The sequence below is a fragment of the Mustela lutreola genome, chromosome 1, assembly GCF_030435805.1.
Source record: "Mustela lutreola isolate mMusLut2 chromosome 1, mMusLut2.pri, whole genome shotgun sequence".
Classification (NCBI taxonomy): domain Eukaryota; kingdom Metazoa; phylum Chordata; class Mammalia; order Carnivora; family Mustelidae; genus Mustela; species Mustela lutreola.
The window spans coordinates 138,423,603-138,440,311 of NC_081290.1; the positions used below are offsets into that span (position 1 = coordinate 138,423,603).

General features: G+C 36.3%; 1 protein-coding gene across 1 annotated transcript in view; it reads left to right on the top strand.

The window, feature by feature from the left end:
* ANXA10 (annexin A10) overlaps nt 1–16,709 on the top strand; it is a 122,185-nt gene that overhangs the window by 76,446 nt on the left and 29,030 nt on the right. The window contains exons 4-6 of the mRNA XM_059174787.1: nt 5,761–5,874; nt 13,433–13,523; nt 14,547–14,626. Coding sequence (XP_059030770.1) covers nt 5,761–5,874; nt 13,433–13,523; nt 14,547–14,626 — 285 coding nt within the window. The remainder of the gene's footprint in view (nt 1–5,760; nt 5,875–13,432; nt 13,524–14,546; nt 14,627–16,709) is intronic.

Consider the following 16,709-nt stretch of genomic DNA (forward strand, 5'->3'; position numbering starts at 1 on the left):
TATTATTAATCTTGTTCAAATGCTTTTGCTATATCTATCGATATCATGCAGCTTTTCTCCTTTACTGCTAAAATGAGGAATTGTACTGACTGATTTTCTATTGTAAATTGACTTTGCATTCCTGGTCATTACAAGTCATTCCTTGACATATTTTTTATATTGATGGCTTTGATTTATGAATATTGGACACACTTTTTTAAATCTTTGTTCATAAGGAATATCAATATGAAATTTTCTTTGCATGTGCAGTTTTTTAAAAATTTTGTTGTTAGGGCAATATTGGCCACATAAAATAGATTGAGAAGTCATCTTTCATCTACAGTTTCCTATAAGATTTTGTATAGAGCTGATTTTATTTCTACCTTAAATGTTTGATGGATTTTATCAGTGATTCCACTGGGGTCTAGAGATAGGCAATGTGGGGTTAATTATGAATTCAACTTCTTTAATTAATATAAGGAAATTCAAATTGAGTGTAAAATTCTGCTTGAGCTTTCTTTGATAATTTATATCTTTCAAGAAATTGGCCCATTTTAACTAAATTTTTAAAATTTAGTGACATTAATGTATTCGTGGCATTTTTTTTTTGTTTTAATGTCTGTAGTATTTTTACACACCACTCTTACATTCCCAATATTGATATTTTGTATTTTCTTTCTTTTTTTCTTAATCAATCTAATTAGAATTTTATTAACATTACTGATCTTTTTAGGGAACCAGACTTTTCCTTTATTGACAGTTTCTAGCATTTATCAATTTTCTATTTTATTGGTTTCTGATCCTCTTTTCTTCCTTCTTATTCTGAATTTAATTTACTTTCTAGTTTTTTGATATGGAAACTTAGGTCATTTATTTCATATGTTTTTCTTATAAATATTTATTTATTTTAAAACGTTTATTTATTTATTTGACAGAGATCACAAGTAGGCAGAGAGGCAGGCAGAGAGAAAGGGGGAGAAGCAGGCTTCCCACCGAGCAGAGAGCCCGATGTGGGACTCGATCCCAGGACCCTGAGATCATGACCTGAGCCGAAGGCAGAGGCTTAACCCACTGAGCCACCCAGGTGTCCCTCTTATAAATATTTAAAGCTAAAAATTTATCTTCAAAAACTATCTTCACTGCATCCCACAATTGTAACATGTATTTTCACCTTCAGTAAATTGAAAGTATTTCCTAATTTCCTTGTGATTTATTATTTTATCATTAGACCATGCAGAAATACATTTTTAACTTTCAAATATTTGAGATTGTCCAGATATATTTTTATCATTAGTTTTGAAGTTAATTGTGTTGTAGTGAAAGAACAAATTCACAAAGAGGTACATTACAAGCCATATTGAAGGAAACCTCTCAATCATGTGTTATTCCAAATATGTAAGGACCTGGCTACTGGGAAGGAGCTACAGCTGGACATGGGAAAGAGTGAAGGGGCAGAGAGGATTGAGAAAGCAAAGAAAACCCAGTCGGGACAGCATAAGTGGGCAGTCCTCTATTTCCATGTCTAGGACAGAAAGCAGAATCCTAAGGACAAAGCTGAAGTTTGAGTTCCAGAGCCAAGTACCACACATACTTGACTTGACCCTCAAAACACCTATGCAAAATACAACTGACTTAGAGATGGAGAAGAGTAAAGGAAATTAAAATTATTTCGTAATTTTTAAATAAAAGATAGTTATTAGATTTATTGCAAACTTTGGCAGATTCCCTACATGAATATGTGATTCCTTTTAAAAAACTATATTTTGTAAAATTTTATCTGGGAGAGACCATCAAGAAAAGAAGTAAGTATTGTATCCTAGATGTTTAAAACAACTAAATAATGGGAAATTATTTGTGGAAATTATTCCAAGGGCACATTTGTTTTTATTTTTACATAAAAGATATGACATTTAAAATTTTTAATTTAATTAGAAATTAAAGTTAAAATAGCTAATATTAAGATTCTTCTCTCTTGATAATACATATTGAGAAAAAAAATCATTATTTTGGGGGTGCTAATGCAGCTCAGTCAGTTAGCCATCTGCCTTCACCTTAGGTCATGATCAGGGTCTTGTGATGGAACCCCACACTGGGGTCCCCGCTCTATGGGGAGCCTGCTTCTCCCCCTCCTTTTCCTCCTCTCCCTGCTCACGTGTTCTCTCTCCCCCTCTCTCAAGTAAATAAATAAAATCTTTTTTTAAAAATCATCATTTTAAGAGCATAATAACTTGGTAAATTAAAGGAACATAGGCTTAGAGTTCCTTTGTCACCAAAAGCTGCCCTGCTTCCTGAGCTCCCACAGGAGCAAAGATCCAATCATCACATAATTCTGTGCTATAAATCTTACTTAATACTCATCTTCTCTTCAAGTGGATCTTTCAGTCCCTTCAGTTGACTTATTCACACCGCATATGAAAACACACATATGCAGACACAAGGATTACCCTCAGCTGCCCACTTCTCTTTTACTGACTCACTTAACTTTACGAATGTGGATCAGTCAGGGTTCTCCAGAAAAACACAACTAACATAATATGCATACATTAGCACATCTGCTTGCTAGGTGGCAGGAGCCAGACTCCTTATGGACAAGCCTGGGAAGGGGGTTTCTGGCACCTGCCGCACGCAGCTGTTTCTCGTCCCAGGAATCCTGGGCAGGCGCTGGGCACCTGTGAAGGAGCGCCGAGATCCCGTGAGATGAGGCTCCCTCAGGGAGAATGGTTCACCTGCGCCAGCCCAGAGGCCGGTTCAGCTGGGCTCTGAGCCTCCTTTGAGGCTCAGCACATCGCAGCCCATCCTGGCCCAGCCCTGCCGTCTACACCCACACCTACTCCTCCTACGTATCAAATAAAAGGGGGAAAAAATCTGTCTCTCTCCCTTAACCCCTCTCTCCCCCTCGCTTTCTCCCTATTCAAATCACGAAGGACCTTATAGCAAGGATATAATAAGGAGCTCAAAATTTCTTGTAAGAGCAATGGCAAGCAGTTCAAGGAGGGCAACATGACCTATCTCTAAGTAGAGAGAGAGATTTTAAGGAATTAGCTCACGTGGTCCCGATGACTGGCAAGCTCAAACTCTACAGATAGGCCTGCAAGCTGGAGACTGGGGGAGGAACTACAGTTCAATTCCAAAGGTGGTCTGTTGGCAGAATTCTCTCTTCTTCAGGGGAGGTTAGCTTTTTTCTATTAAAGCTGTTAACAGGCTAGATGACAGCCACCCATATTTTGAAGGATAATGCTTTACTCAAGGTCTACTGATTGAAATGTTAATCTTGTCTACAAAATAACTGTCACAGAAACATCTAGAATCAAGTGTGATCTAATTAATATCTGGGTACTGTGACCCAGACAGGTTGACATATAACATTAACCATACAAATGGCTTCTCCATCTCCTATCACGGTGCTACTCATCTTTTCTGGTCTAAAAGTGACCTGGTTCCCTAATCCTATAAATTCATTCTGATCTTTTATCTTAATTCTTCTGTTTTGTACTACTGCTTTTGGATCTTATGCTGTGAAAAATTATATTGAAAGTCCTAGAAAGTGTTTCAGCTCACTTTTTATTTGTTATCTCTGAGTTTGTGAAATGTGAATGTCCTTAAAAACAGACTCTTGGGGCACCTGGGGGGCTCAGTGGGTTAAAGCTTCTGCCTTTGGCTCAGGTCATGATCCCAGGGTCCTGGGATCGAGTGCCACATCGGGCTCTCTGCTAGGCAGGGAGCCTGCTTCCCTTCCTCTCTCTCTCTGCCTCTCTCTCTGCCTACTTGTGATCTCTCTCTCTCTGTCAAATAAATAAATTAAAACCTTAAAAAAACAAAAAAAAAAAAAACAAAACCCAGAGATTCTGTTGCTTTTCTCCAGCACCTTCCACTATGTGTTGGAAACAGTATTAAATCAAACAGTATTGAAAAACTGCGATCTTTCACTCAAAAAAAATTTTTGGACTCCTGCATGAGAATATGTTTCACAAGCTAATATATTTATATGTGTATATATAACATAAAAACATATATATGTGTTTTTAAAAACACATATATATGTTTTATTCATTGATATCAACCCGAGTACCTAGAAGAGTGCCTGGCTCATATTACCTTAACAACCATCTGGTAAAGAAATTAGAAATATTATTTCTTATATCTTATTAGATATAAGAGACTGTAGAAAGTACCCAATCCAATGCTTAGACAAATGGTACAAAAATTAGAATTAAATACAATGTAAATTCTGTGGAAGAGAGTATCTTATGCTTCTTGTATATACTCCAAGCACACACAACTCTAGACATTATTAATTGCTCATTTAATGAGTACACTGACCTTAGCAAACATTCAACAGATTCTCTGTATTACCAGTTATCACCTTATTAGATAAGTGCTTTTATTTGCTAAAAAGAAAATCCACAATATAGGAATGGTATTGTCAGATTATACTAAATAAAATAAAAATTATGACTATTTCATTTTTGTCCTAATAAAACTTGTGCCTCATTGGCATCTTTCACTTGAATTCTATCATTGAATCACCTCAGAACTAAAATATTGTATTTTTAAAGTAAAATTTAATATACTATATGTTTTAGCAAAAAATGCTCAGTTTTAAACATCTTTTAGATGCTTTTGTAACCTTACAAAAAATACATCTAACATATATATATTTAAGATTTTATTTATTTATTTGAGATAGAGAGAGCACGAGCAGGGAGAGGGGCAGAAGGAGAAGAGTGGAGGGAGAGAGAGAAGTAGATCTCCCACTGAGCAAGGAGCCTGACTTGGAGCTCCATCCCAGGCTCCATCCCAGGATACCTGGATTATGATTTGAGCCAAAGGCAGATGCTTAACTACTGAACCACCCAGGCACCCCTAACATGTATGTTTTTAAAATATCCATCTACACTGGTAAAATAAAAGTCAAAATTAAAATGATCATCTGTAATATGTATTCCAAGAACAAACATTTAGCATGCTTCTTCTTTTCCTTAACTGTTTAATTTTTAATATTTATAAAATATACATATTAATGTGGCTATTTGATGAAAGTTCTTAGATTACTCAACTCATTTATACAAGCTTTTGGCAATAGGATAACCAGAAACTCCTGCTAAAAGACCCTGCTGCAATGATAAAATAAAATGCATATTTTATTTAAGGTTTGATATTTCATTAATTCCACACAAGAAAACTAAGAATTCCCAACAACAATGTTTTTAGGTTACAATTTTTACTTATTTTCATAATGGATCAACAGAGAAGTTGTAGAAGTGTAGGGATTAGGAAAAGAAGATCATTTTATATTTTTTTAATAAAATATTTTATTTATTTATTTATTTTAAATATTTTATTTTTTTTAATTTATTTATTTGAGAGAGAGACAGTGAGAGAGAGCATGAGCGAGGAGAAGGTCAGAGAGAGAAGCAGACTCCCCATGGAGCTGGGAGCCCAATGCGGGACTCGATCCGGCAACTCCAGGATCATGACCTGAGCCGAAAGCAGTCGCCCAAACAACTGAGCCACCCAGGCACCCAAGATCATTTTATTTTTACATGACTAGAATGTCCATGTAGATGACCTCTCATGCAGAGATGTGATTACATTTATCATTTTCAAGTCCATCATTCCTATAATCCATGTATGTGCATATATGTGCATCAAAACCTGGCTTTTTACTACATGAAATGACATAGAAAAGAACATCCTAGTAAAAAACTTTCTGTAACTATCCCATTTCTCCTGTAAAATTGGTAACTAATGTAATAAAAGTATTTACTTTTCCATTCATAGGACCTAATTGGTGACCTGAAGGAGAAGCTTTCAGATCACTTCAAAGACGTCATGGTTGGCCTCATGTACCCACCACCATCCTATGATGCTCATGAACTCTGGCATGCCATGAAGGTAGTGGTCTAACACAAAAATATACCTGTAATAAGTACAAGGCAGTATTTCAGTAGAAAGGGAACTGTCCTGTGATGTTACTGTGTGATCAGGGGTAGGGGAGGGAATATCTGAGCAAAAATTAAACAATGAAAATGCTGCACTCAGGAGAAGTGACCATGTTAGGAAGAGGGACCTCTGCACCCTAGTACCTGGGATCAGCCTGTTCTGTCGCTGTACAAACTCAAATCCACTGACCCAGCTCAATGCCAAACTACCAAAAGAAAAACCTGAATAAGTTTCCAGGGCTATTCATATTCATCTCTCCCTGGTATATACTCATATAGTAAGCAAAAATGTTCTAAATCATGTGAACCTCTTTAAATTATTTGTAAAAACTCTACTCACTGAGTAAAAATAGGATACTGAGTCAGAGACAAAATATAGATGATATCTTTGCTTATTATTGTGACCTTAAGTTACTCCTTTACAAAAACTATTGCTCAAATGTATAAAAATTTTACTTCTAAAGAATTTAATTCTTCCTTACAGAAAAGTCATTTCCATGAAATAAATTGACTACAGATTTGTTAGAGACTTTGTTGGCAAGGGATGGGGTACAAAAGACTTTTTACATCTTTGCAAATGCCGATATTAAGCACCTGCAGAACTAGTGCAATCATTCCAACACAATGCCTGCCAATGACCAGATTACTCAATCTGTGAACAATGTGTGACAGAAAAGAGGAAAGGGGAACAAATTAAGGGAACCTGGATTTTAGCCATCATGTTTGCAGATGAGAATAGTCATTGTATATAATTCATATACATTTCAACCAATTGCTTCTTTCTAAGTTGTATATGGCAGTTCCTACCTCTTGCAAAATGATGTGACTACAAACTATAAGAAGGAAGTCTTAGGTTACGGTTTAGATAAACTATTGTATTTTATCAGTATTACATGGAATGGTAAGGATTTATGAAACTTTCTGGAAGATGTGTTGTCTTTTTAATTACTAAAGCAAAATAATGGATGCATAATAGATATAAGAGACTGTAGAAAGTACCCAATCCAATGCTTAGACAAATGGTACAAAAATCCACATTTAGAGGAGGAGCAAGATAGTGGAGGAGAAGGAGGCCTAAATATCATCAGGTCCCAGGAATTCAGCTAGATAGATATCAAATGATTCTGGACACCTACAAACTCAACAGAAGAGAGAAGAAGAGAAGCAATTCTAGGAACAGAAAATTGACCACTTTCTGGAAGGTAGGAAATGTGAAGTGAATCTGAAGCAACATTTGGGAAGATAGGCTGTGGGAGGAGGGGCCAGATCCCGGCAAGGGAGAGCACAGTAGAAGTCCACTCCACTGAGAGACGTTGCTCCAGAGGCTAAGAGGGAGGTGGAGACCTCATGGAGACAGTGTGTTCTCAGGATCTGCAGGGTCACAAAAAGATCAGGAGTGTCGGAGTATGGCAGAGCTCCCATGTATGGGAATGGGGAAGCCGGCTACAGAGAGAGAGCTGAACTGTGGGTTCTCAGCTCGTTGTTACCCTAAACCATGATCCAAGGCACAGTCAGGCCACTGCTTTTTGGGCAGGGACACAATAAGCAGCAGATCTAGGGAGACTCACATCCCTCCTCTGAGAGGAGTGGTGTGGGAGTGCATTGCAGGAATCTGCTGGGTTTGGAGACTCCAAAGTGGGCCGTGTACCAGAGACAGAAACAGTCACAAGCTGGGTGGACTCAGAGTGTAGCTGGAGATGAGGGAGACGGGAGGGATTGACTGTTTTTCTCTGAGGGTGTACTGAGGAGTGGTGCCCTGTGCTCTTGACTCCTATGGGACCAGAGATTGGGAAGCCGCCATCTTCATTCCCATACAGAAAATGTTGAGGGAACAAAAGCTACCAAGAGCAAAACAGAGCAGATTTCTTAGCCTGACCCCTAGAAAGGTCGGTGCAATTCCGCCTCAAGCAAAGACATTTGAGAATCACTGCAACTGGCCCCTCCCCCAGAAGATCAACAAAAGCATCCATCCAAGACCAAGTTCACTAATCAATGATAACTGTAGAACTCCAGAACTAGGGGAAAGTAACAAATAGAATTCATGACTTTTTTCCCATGATCCTTTAGTCTTTCAAAGTTAATTGTTTTTAATTTTATTGTTTTCTTATTCTATTTTTTAAATTTTTTCCTCTTTCCTATTTTAATGTTTTTAAACTATTTTATCTTATCAATACTTTTTTATAAAAATATTTTAAAATTCTCATTCTTATAGTCATATTTTATCCCTTCATTGTATTTTATTTTTTTATATTTTATTGCATTTTATTTTTTGTATACATATAGGTTTTTTTTTCCTTTACAGTTTTGGGATAAAATTTCTTCTAATAGATGAAAATATAGTGCATGACTTTGTTCTAGTCTCCAGTCTGATCACATTCTTTTTTTTTTTAATTTTCTTTTTTCAATAAACTTCTTATCAATTCCTTTTTTAGAATCTTTTTTAATTTTCATCTTTACAGTTGTGTTCCTTCCCATCATGTTTACCCTTATTTTTGTATATATATAAGTTTGTCTTTCTTTAAAATTTTGGGAAGTAGTTTCTTCTAACAGACCAAAATACAACCAAAATCAAGTGTGTGGCTCTGTTTTATTCACCAATCTAATATATATTTTTTTCTCCCCTCTCTCTCCCCCCAGCTTTTGGTCTCTTCCAAGTTGGTTAGTGTATATTTTTCTGGGGTCAATGCTACCCTTTTAGTGTTTTGTTCTTTCATTCATCTATTCTTATCTAAATAAAATGACAAGGTGGAGAAACTCACCACAAAAAAAAATAAATAAATAAAAGGCAATACTGATGGTTAGGGACCTAATCAATACAGACATTAGTAGCATGTCAGAACTAGAGTTCAGAATGACAATTATCAAGGTACTAGCTGGACTTGAAAAAAGCATAGAAGATACTAGAGAATCCCTTTCTGGAGAAGTAAAAGAACTAAAACCTAACTGAGTCAAAATCAAAAAGGCTATTACAGAGGTATAATCAAAAAGGGAGGCTCTAACTGCTAGAATAAATGAGCCATAAGAGAGAATTAATGATATAGAAGACCAAATGATGGAGAATAAAGAAGCTGAGAAAAAGAGAGATAAATAACTACTGGATCATTAGGGGAGAATTCAAAAGAGAAGTGTCAATTACATAAACCAATTCATAATAAAAACAAAGGAACACATCAACAATAATACAATAATAACTTTATTATTTATTATATATATTATTATTTATTATTAACACTCCCCTCACCAAAATGGACAGATCTTCTAAACAAAAGATCAACAAGGAAATAAAGGCTTTAAATGACACAGTGGACCAGATAGACATTAGAGATATATTTAGAACATTCCATCCCCAAAAATAACAGAATACACATTCTTTTCTATTGCACATGGAACATTCTTCAGAATAGATCACATCCTGGGTCACAAATCAGGTCTCAACCAGTACCAAAAGATTGGGATCATTCCCTGCATATTTTCAGACCACAATGCTCTGAAGCTAGAACTCAATCACAAGAAGAAAGTTGGAAAGAACTCAAATACATGGAAGCTAAAGAGCATCCTACTAAATAATGATTGGGTCAACCAGGACATTAAAGAAGAACTGAAAAATACATGGAAACAAATGAACATGAAAACACAAGTGTTCAAAAATCTTTGGGACACAGCAAATGTGGTCCTGAGAGGAATGTACATTGGAATACAGTCCTTTCTCAAGAAACAAGAAAGGTCTCAAGTACACAACCTAACCCTACACCTAAAGGAGCTGGAGAAAGAACAGCAAAGAAAGCCTTAGCCAGCAGGAGAAGAGAAATAATAAAGATCAGAGCAGAAATCAATGAAAGAGAAACCAAAAGAACAGTAAAACAAATCAACAAAACTAGGAGCTGGTCCTTTGAAAGATTGACAAACCTTTGGCCAGGCTTATAAAAAAGAAAAAAGAAAGAACCCAAATTAATAAAGTCATGAGTTAAAGAGAAGAAATCACAAGCAACAACAAAGAAAAACAAACAATTATAAGAACATATAATGAGCAACTATACACCAGCAAATTTGACAATCTGGAAGAAATGGATTCATTCCTAGAGAGGTATAAACTACCAAAACTGAACCAGAAAGAAATAGAAAACCTGAACAGACCCATAACCGGTAAGGAAATTGAACCAGTCATCAAAAATCTCCCAACAAACATGAGCCCAGGGCCAGATGGCTTCCCAGGGGAATTCTACCAAACATTTAAAGAAGAATTAATTCCTATTCTCCTGAAACTGTTCCAAAAAATAGAAATGGAAGGTAAACTTCCAAACTGATTTTATGAGGCCAGCATTACCTTGATCCTAAAACCAGACAAAGAACCCCATCAAAAAGGAGAATTACCTGTACCTTTGGGGATAAAAATATATGTTTATAAAAAATAAAAAATTTAATAAAAGGAGAATTACAGACCAATATCCCTGTTGAACATGGATGCAAAAATTATCACCAAAATACTAGCCAATAACATCCAACAGTACATTAAAAGGATTATTCACCACGACCTAGTGGGATTTATTCCTGGGCTGCAAGGTTGGTTCAACATCTGCAAATTAATCAATGTGATGCAATACATTAATAAAAGAAAAACAAGAACAATATGATACTCTCAATAGATGCAGAAAAAGCATTTGACAAAGTATAGCATCCTTTCTTGATCAAAACTCTTCAAAGTGTAGGGATAGAGGGCACATACCTCAATATCATCAAAGCCATCTATGAAAAACCCACAACGAATATCATTCTCAGTGGAAAAACTGAGAGCTTTTCCCTAAGGTCAGGAACATGGCAGGGCTATCCACTATTACCACTGCTATTCAACATAGTACTAGAAGTCCTAGCCTCAGCAATCAGACAACAAAATAAATAAAAGGCATCCAAATCATATCATCTCTTTGCAGATGATATGATACTTTATGTGGAAAACCCAAAAGACTCCATGCAAAAACTACTAGAACTCATACAGAAATTCAGTGAAGTGTCAGGATATAAAATCCGTGCACAAAAATCAGTTTTATTTCAATACACCAACAGCAAGACAGAAGAAAGAGAAATTAAGGAGTCAATCCCGTTTACAATTGCTCCCAAAACCATAAGATACCTAGGCATAAACTTAACCAAAGAGGCAAAGAATCTGTACTCATAAAACTAAAGTACTCATGAAAAAAATTGAGGAAGACACAAAGAAATGGAAAAATGCTCCTGGATTGGAAGAACAAATATTGTGAAAATATTTATGCTACCTAAAACAATCTACACATTTAATGCAATCTTTATCAAAATACCATCATTTTTATTCAAAGAAATGGAACAAGTAATCCTAAAATTTATATGGAACCAGAAAAGACCCCGAATAGCCGGAGGAATATTGAAAAAGAAAACAAAAGTTGGCAGCGTCACAATTCCACCTCAACCTCTATTACAAAGCTGCAATCATCAAAACAGTATATGGTACAAAAACAGACACATAGATTAATGGAACAGAATAGAGAACCCAGAAATGGACCCTCAGTTCTATGGTCAACTAATCTTCGATGATGCAGGAAAGAATGTCCAATGTAAAAAAGACAGTCTCTTCAACAAATGGTGTAGGGAACATTGGACAGCCACACGCCGAAGAATGAAACTGGACCATTTCCTTACACCACACAAAAAGAGACTCAAAATGGATGAAAGAACTCCTTATGAAACAGGAATCCATCAAATTTCTTGAGGAGAACACAGGTAGCAACCTCTTCGACCTCAGCCTCAGCAACTTCTTCCTAGAAACATCACCAAAGACAAGGAAAGCAAGGGCAAAAATGAACTATTGGGATTTCATCAAGACAAAAAGCTTTTGCACAGTAGAGGAAACAGTCAACAGAACCAAAAGACAACTGACAGAATGGGAGAAGATATTTGCAAATGACACGTCAGATAAAGGGCTAGTATCCAAAATCTATAAAGACCTTATCAAACTCAACACCCACAGAACAAATAATCCAATCACGAAATGTGCAGAAGACATGAACAGACATTTCTGCAAAAAAGACATCCAGATGACCAACAAACACATGAAAAAGTGCTCAACATCACTCAACATCAGGGAAATGCAAATCAAAAGCATAGTGAGATACCACTTCACACCAGTCAGAACAGCTAAAATTAACAAGTCAGGAAAGGGCAAATGTTGGTGAGAATGTGGAGAAAGGAGAACTCTCCTACACTGTTGGTGAGAATGCAAGCTGGGGCAGCCACTCTGGAAAACAGTATGGAGGCTCCTCAAAAAGATGAATATAGAGCTTCTCTACACCCGGCAATCACACTACCGGGTATTTACTCTAAAAATGCAAATATAGTGATCCAAAGGGGCACATGCACCGCAATGTTTATAGCAGCAATGTCCACAATAGCCAAACTATTGAAAGAGCCTAGATGTCCATTAACAGAAGAATGCATAAAGAAGATGTGAGATACACACACACACACACACACACACACACACACAGGAATACTATGCAGCCATCAAAAAATGGATTCTTTCCATTTGCAATGACATGGAGGGTATTATGCTAAGCGAAATGAGTCAATAAGAGAGAGACAATTAACATATGATCTCTCTGATACAAGGAATTTAAGTAGCAGGGTGGGTGTTCATGGGGGGTAGGGAGAGAAAAAATGGAACAAGATGGGGTTGGGAGGGAGACAAACCATAAGAGACTCTTAATCTCGTGAAACAAACTGAGGGTTGCTGGGGGATGGGGGGACAGGGTGTCTGGGTTATGGACAGTGGGGAGGGTATGTGCTATAGTGAGTGCTATGAAATCTGTAAGACTGATAATTCACAGACCTGTACCCCTGGGGCAAATAATACATTATATGTTAATATAAAAAAATTCACATTTAGGGAGAGGCAGGGAGCGGGCCCTGAAATGTCTTCAGAAAACTTGGAGACCCTGATTCTAATTCCAGCTTTCCAAAGACTGATATTCTAGCAGGAAAAAAAAAAAAAAAGATGAGCATCATGAGTCTTATTCAAATATCTTTTACCATTTTATTTAGAAATGTCCATATTGTTTTATTTTAAATGAAGGAACAGAGTTTTAGAAAAATAGTATCAGGGCACCTGGGTGGCTCAGTGGGTTAAGCCTCTGCCTTCGGCTAAGGTCATGATCTCAGGGTCCTGGGTAGAGTTCCACCTCTGCTGAGCAGGGATCCTGCTTCCCCCTCTCTCTCTGCCTACTTATGATCTCTGTCTGTCAAGTAAATAAATAAAATCTTAAAAAAAAGAAAGAAAGAAAGGAAATAATATCTTCCGAGGTTTAAGTGACTAATAAATAGCAGAGCCAGAACTAAACTGGGCCTATCTTTATCCCAAACACATTTTCTTTCTCTTCTGTTGCCTCTCAGAATACCAGAAATGTTGTAAATCCTTATTATATGTAAGATGCACTATTATTCCCAGTACAACTGTCTTTATATTTCTCCATTTCTCTGTATTACAGGGAGCAGGCACTGAAGAAAATTGTCTCATTGATATTTTAGCTTCAAGAACAAATGGAGAAATTTTCCAAATGCGAGAAGCCTACTGTTTGCGTAAGGAACTATATTTTACACACATATAAACTTTTTTTTTTTCAAATAACACACAAAATATTTCAGTTTATGTGTTTTTAAATTTTTTTCTAAGCCACTTTTATGTTTGAAATATCACTCACTCAAGACCAATTAACTCAGTAAGTTAAATTGATGATTAGGTTATCAGAACTGAAATGATTCTCTAGACAATCAAGTTAAGCAAAGTTTCCAGGAAAGTAATTGCAAGTTTCTATGAGGTGAGTGTTTATATTAATGCAGGCAAGTTTGTAGCACCGAGCTTCAGGACCATTTTATTTCTGACCCAGGAGAGACCAGGTATATAGAAAAAACAGAGCAATGGACAATAACTGCTCAGCAAATTCTATATATATGGGTTACTACTTCACTTTAAATCTCATAGTCACTGTGATGTATCTTAAAATCTGATTTTTACATATTTTAAAAGTAGAAAAGTTAACTATCTTCATTTTCAAAAAAGTTTAAAGCCTTATGTGGCTTTGAGTGTGTATTACCTCTCACTGAATTTCAAGAAACTATTCTAGACAGTTAGCCCTGTTGCATTTGAACAAGAACAGTGGGAATTTCCCAAAGGGAATGAAGTAAGAACCTTCATATAAAATATTAAAAGGAGACAAAGCACTTGGGAAAAGTGCTGGGATGAGTAGCAGTCTATGGAAATAGAATGCAGAATTTCAAATTTTGAGAATTAGAAAACTTTAAATGACTCCCCGTGTTGTTTTTCAATTTTGGAATAAAGATAATAGCTTTTTAAGAAAGACTTTTCCTATGTTACTGTTAGGTGTCCACATGACTTTGGTGGAATCTTTAGGAGATTGACTTCATCTGAGTAGAAGGCAATAAGTGACAAAGGAATGTCAATAGCTTGTATTTCCTGTGCTTCCCACTCACAACTGGGGAAATAATATTAACTTATCCAAAGTATGTTGATATGTGGTTCTTTAGTAAATCTCACCTTTAACATGGAAGTTTTTTTTATTTCATTTTGGTTTGTTTTCCTAGAATACAGCAGCAACCTTCAAGAAGACATTTACTCAGAAACCTCAGGACACTTCAGAGATACACTCATGAATCTGGTCCAGGTACGAAATTCAAAAATTCACGTCTTTTTGCATTACTAAGAAAACATATGTTTCATTTTCAAAAACTAGGACAGAAAACTTCAGTTTAACAGTAAATTCTATATAATAATATTTACCAAATACCAGCTAAACACAGAGCGCTGTAATAGAAACTTGCCTTGGATACAGAAACAAATGAATATGAATAATACACCAGTTCTATTCTAAAAAAATCTACTATATATAAGATGATGATGATTACAGAAATATACATAAATAATTATATATTATAAGGATGTTAAAAGATTAAATTATTTTAAAAGATTAAAATTAGAATTCTATTTTTTAAAACTACTAAAAAGGTAGGGTGCATACTAGCTCCTGAGATCTTAGTACGGCCTAGTACTGTGGGAAGAGAGAACTACAAAATGCTGTAACATAAACATTCTTAGAAGCATTTTAGAAAAAAAAAAACAGAGATTCGGGGTTCTGGGTGACTAAGTTGGTTAAGCGTCTGCCTTCAGCTCACATCATGATCCCAGGGATTGATCCCCACATGGAGCTTCCTGCTCAGCAGGAAGCCTGCTTTTCCCTCTGCCTGCCCCTCCCCCTGCTTGTGCTCTATCTCTCTTTCAAATAAATATAGAAAATCTTAAAAAAAAAAAAAACAGACAATCAAAACTATTAGGTTCTAGCTTTCTGTCTAAAGAACTAATAAGTAGAAATCCAGAATTTGAACTGACCTATAGACTCCCAAGTGCCAGCATATGATCCTCAGCACTGCCTCTAAAATTTCTGCTGTGCATACCTTACCACAAAAGAGCACTACTTTAAATTAAAATTAAAATTGTGACTTGTTTTATTTTTCTGCACTGAAAACATGGGATGTGATTATTTCTATTCAGTTAGCATTTCTTGAAAACATCCTACATATTAGCATTCTAATAATATGTTTAGATATAGTTAACCTTTGTTTTATGCATATTCTTAAATATGACTGTCATCCAATTTAGCAAAGCCATGAAGCAACCTCTTGTGGACTTTGAGAATCTATAGCTGGGAAAAATGTCTGAAGAACCAGTATTTTGGTTTGGTTTTATGTTGTGTGTGTGTGTGTGTGTGTGTGTGTGTGTGTGTGTGTGTGTAATGAAAGAAGCATTTCTAAATCCCCCAAACCTGGGGCACCTGGGCGGCTCAGTTGGTTAAGCATTGCCTTCAGCTCAGGTCATGGTCCCAGGATCCTGGGATGGAGTTCAGTATCAGGCTCCTTGCTCAGCAGGGAACATGCTTCTCCCTCTGCCTGCTGCTTCCCCTGCTTATGGGTTCTTTCTTTCTTTCTGACAAATAAGTAAACAAAACCTAAATAAATAAATAAATAAATCCCCAAACTTTTTTCTTTATGTCAAGAACATAAATCAAGTAGTTGGTAGTTACCACAAAATTTCACTAAGAACCATGAGTAGATAGAATTTTATTTAGAAAAGACTTCATTGACTTTATAGAAAAAAAGAATAAATGATAGCCCTTTTAGGGAACAATGGTGGAAGAGTGATACCTAGAAAGAGAAAGATCAAGAAGAAGGCTAGGCTGAGAAAGCTGCCTGAGGACCTGGGGAATCCAGGACTCCACACGTTTAGGTGGAGAATCCAAATCACCAGGTGGAAAACATGGGGTATAACATTGAATGTTCTTTTCTCTGAGCCATTCCAGTATCAATTGTTTCTATGAGTTGCTGGATTTTTTTTAACCTAAACATTTCTATGGCCATTATTGACAAACTCTGAGATGTTCTACCTCATCCTTTTTCCTCTTCCACTTTATCTGAAGTGGTATGGTGGACTATATCCTCCCTGAAGGTTGATTCTCTTTTACAGCTCTGTTTTGGAAAATTTAGAGATCTAGCAGTCGGTTTGCAGATTGAGTAGCCCACTTTCATTCAGTCTGGATTCATGATGTCCTTGAAAATATCAATCTCTAAGAAACTCAAAGAATTCTAATGTAACCGCTTCCAGGGAATAATGTATACCACTTAGCCATACTCAAACTTCTCTTCTAGACATATTTCTTTGCATCCTTTCACTCTCCCTGACCATACCTCTTGTTT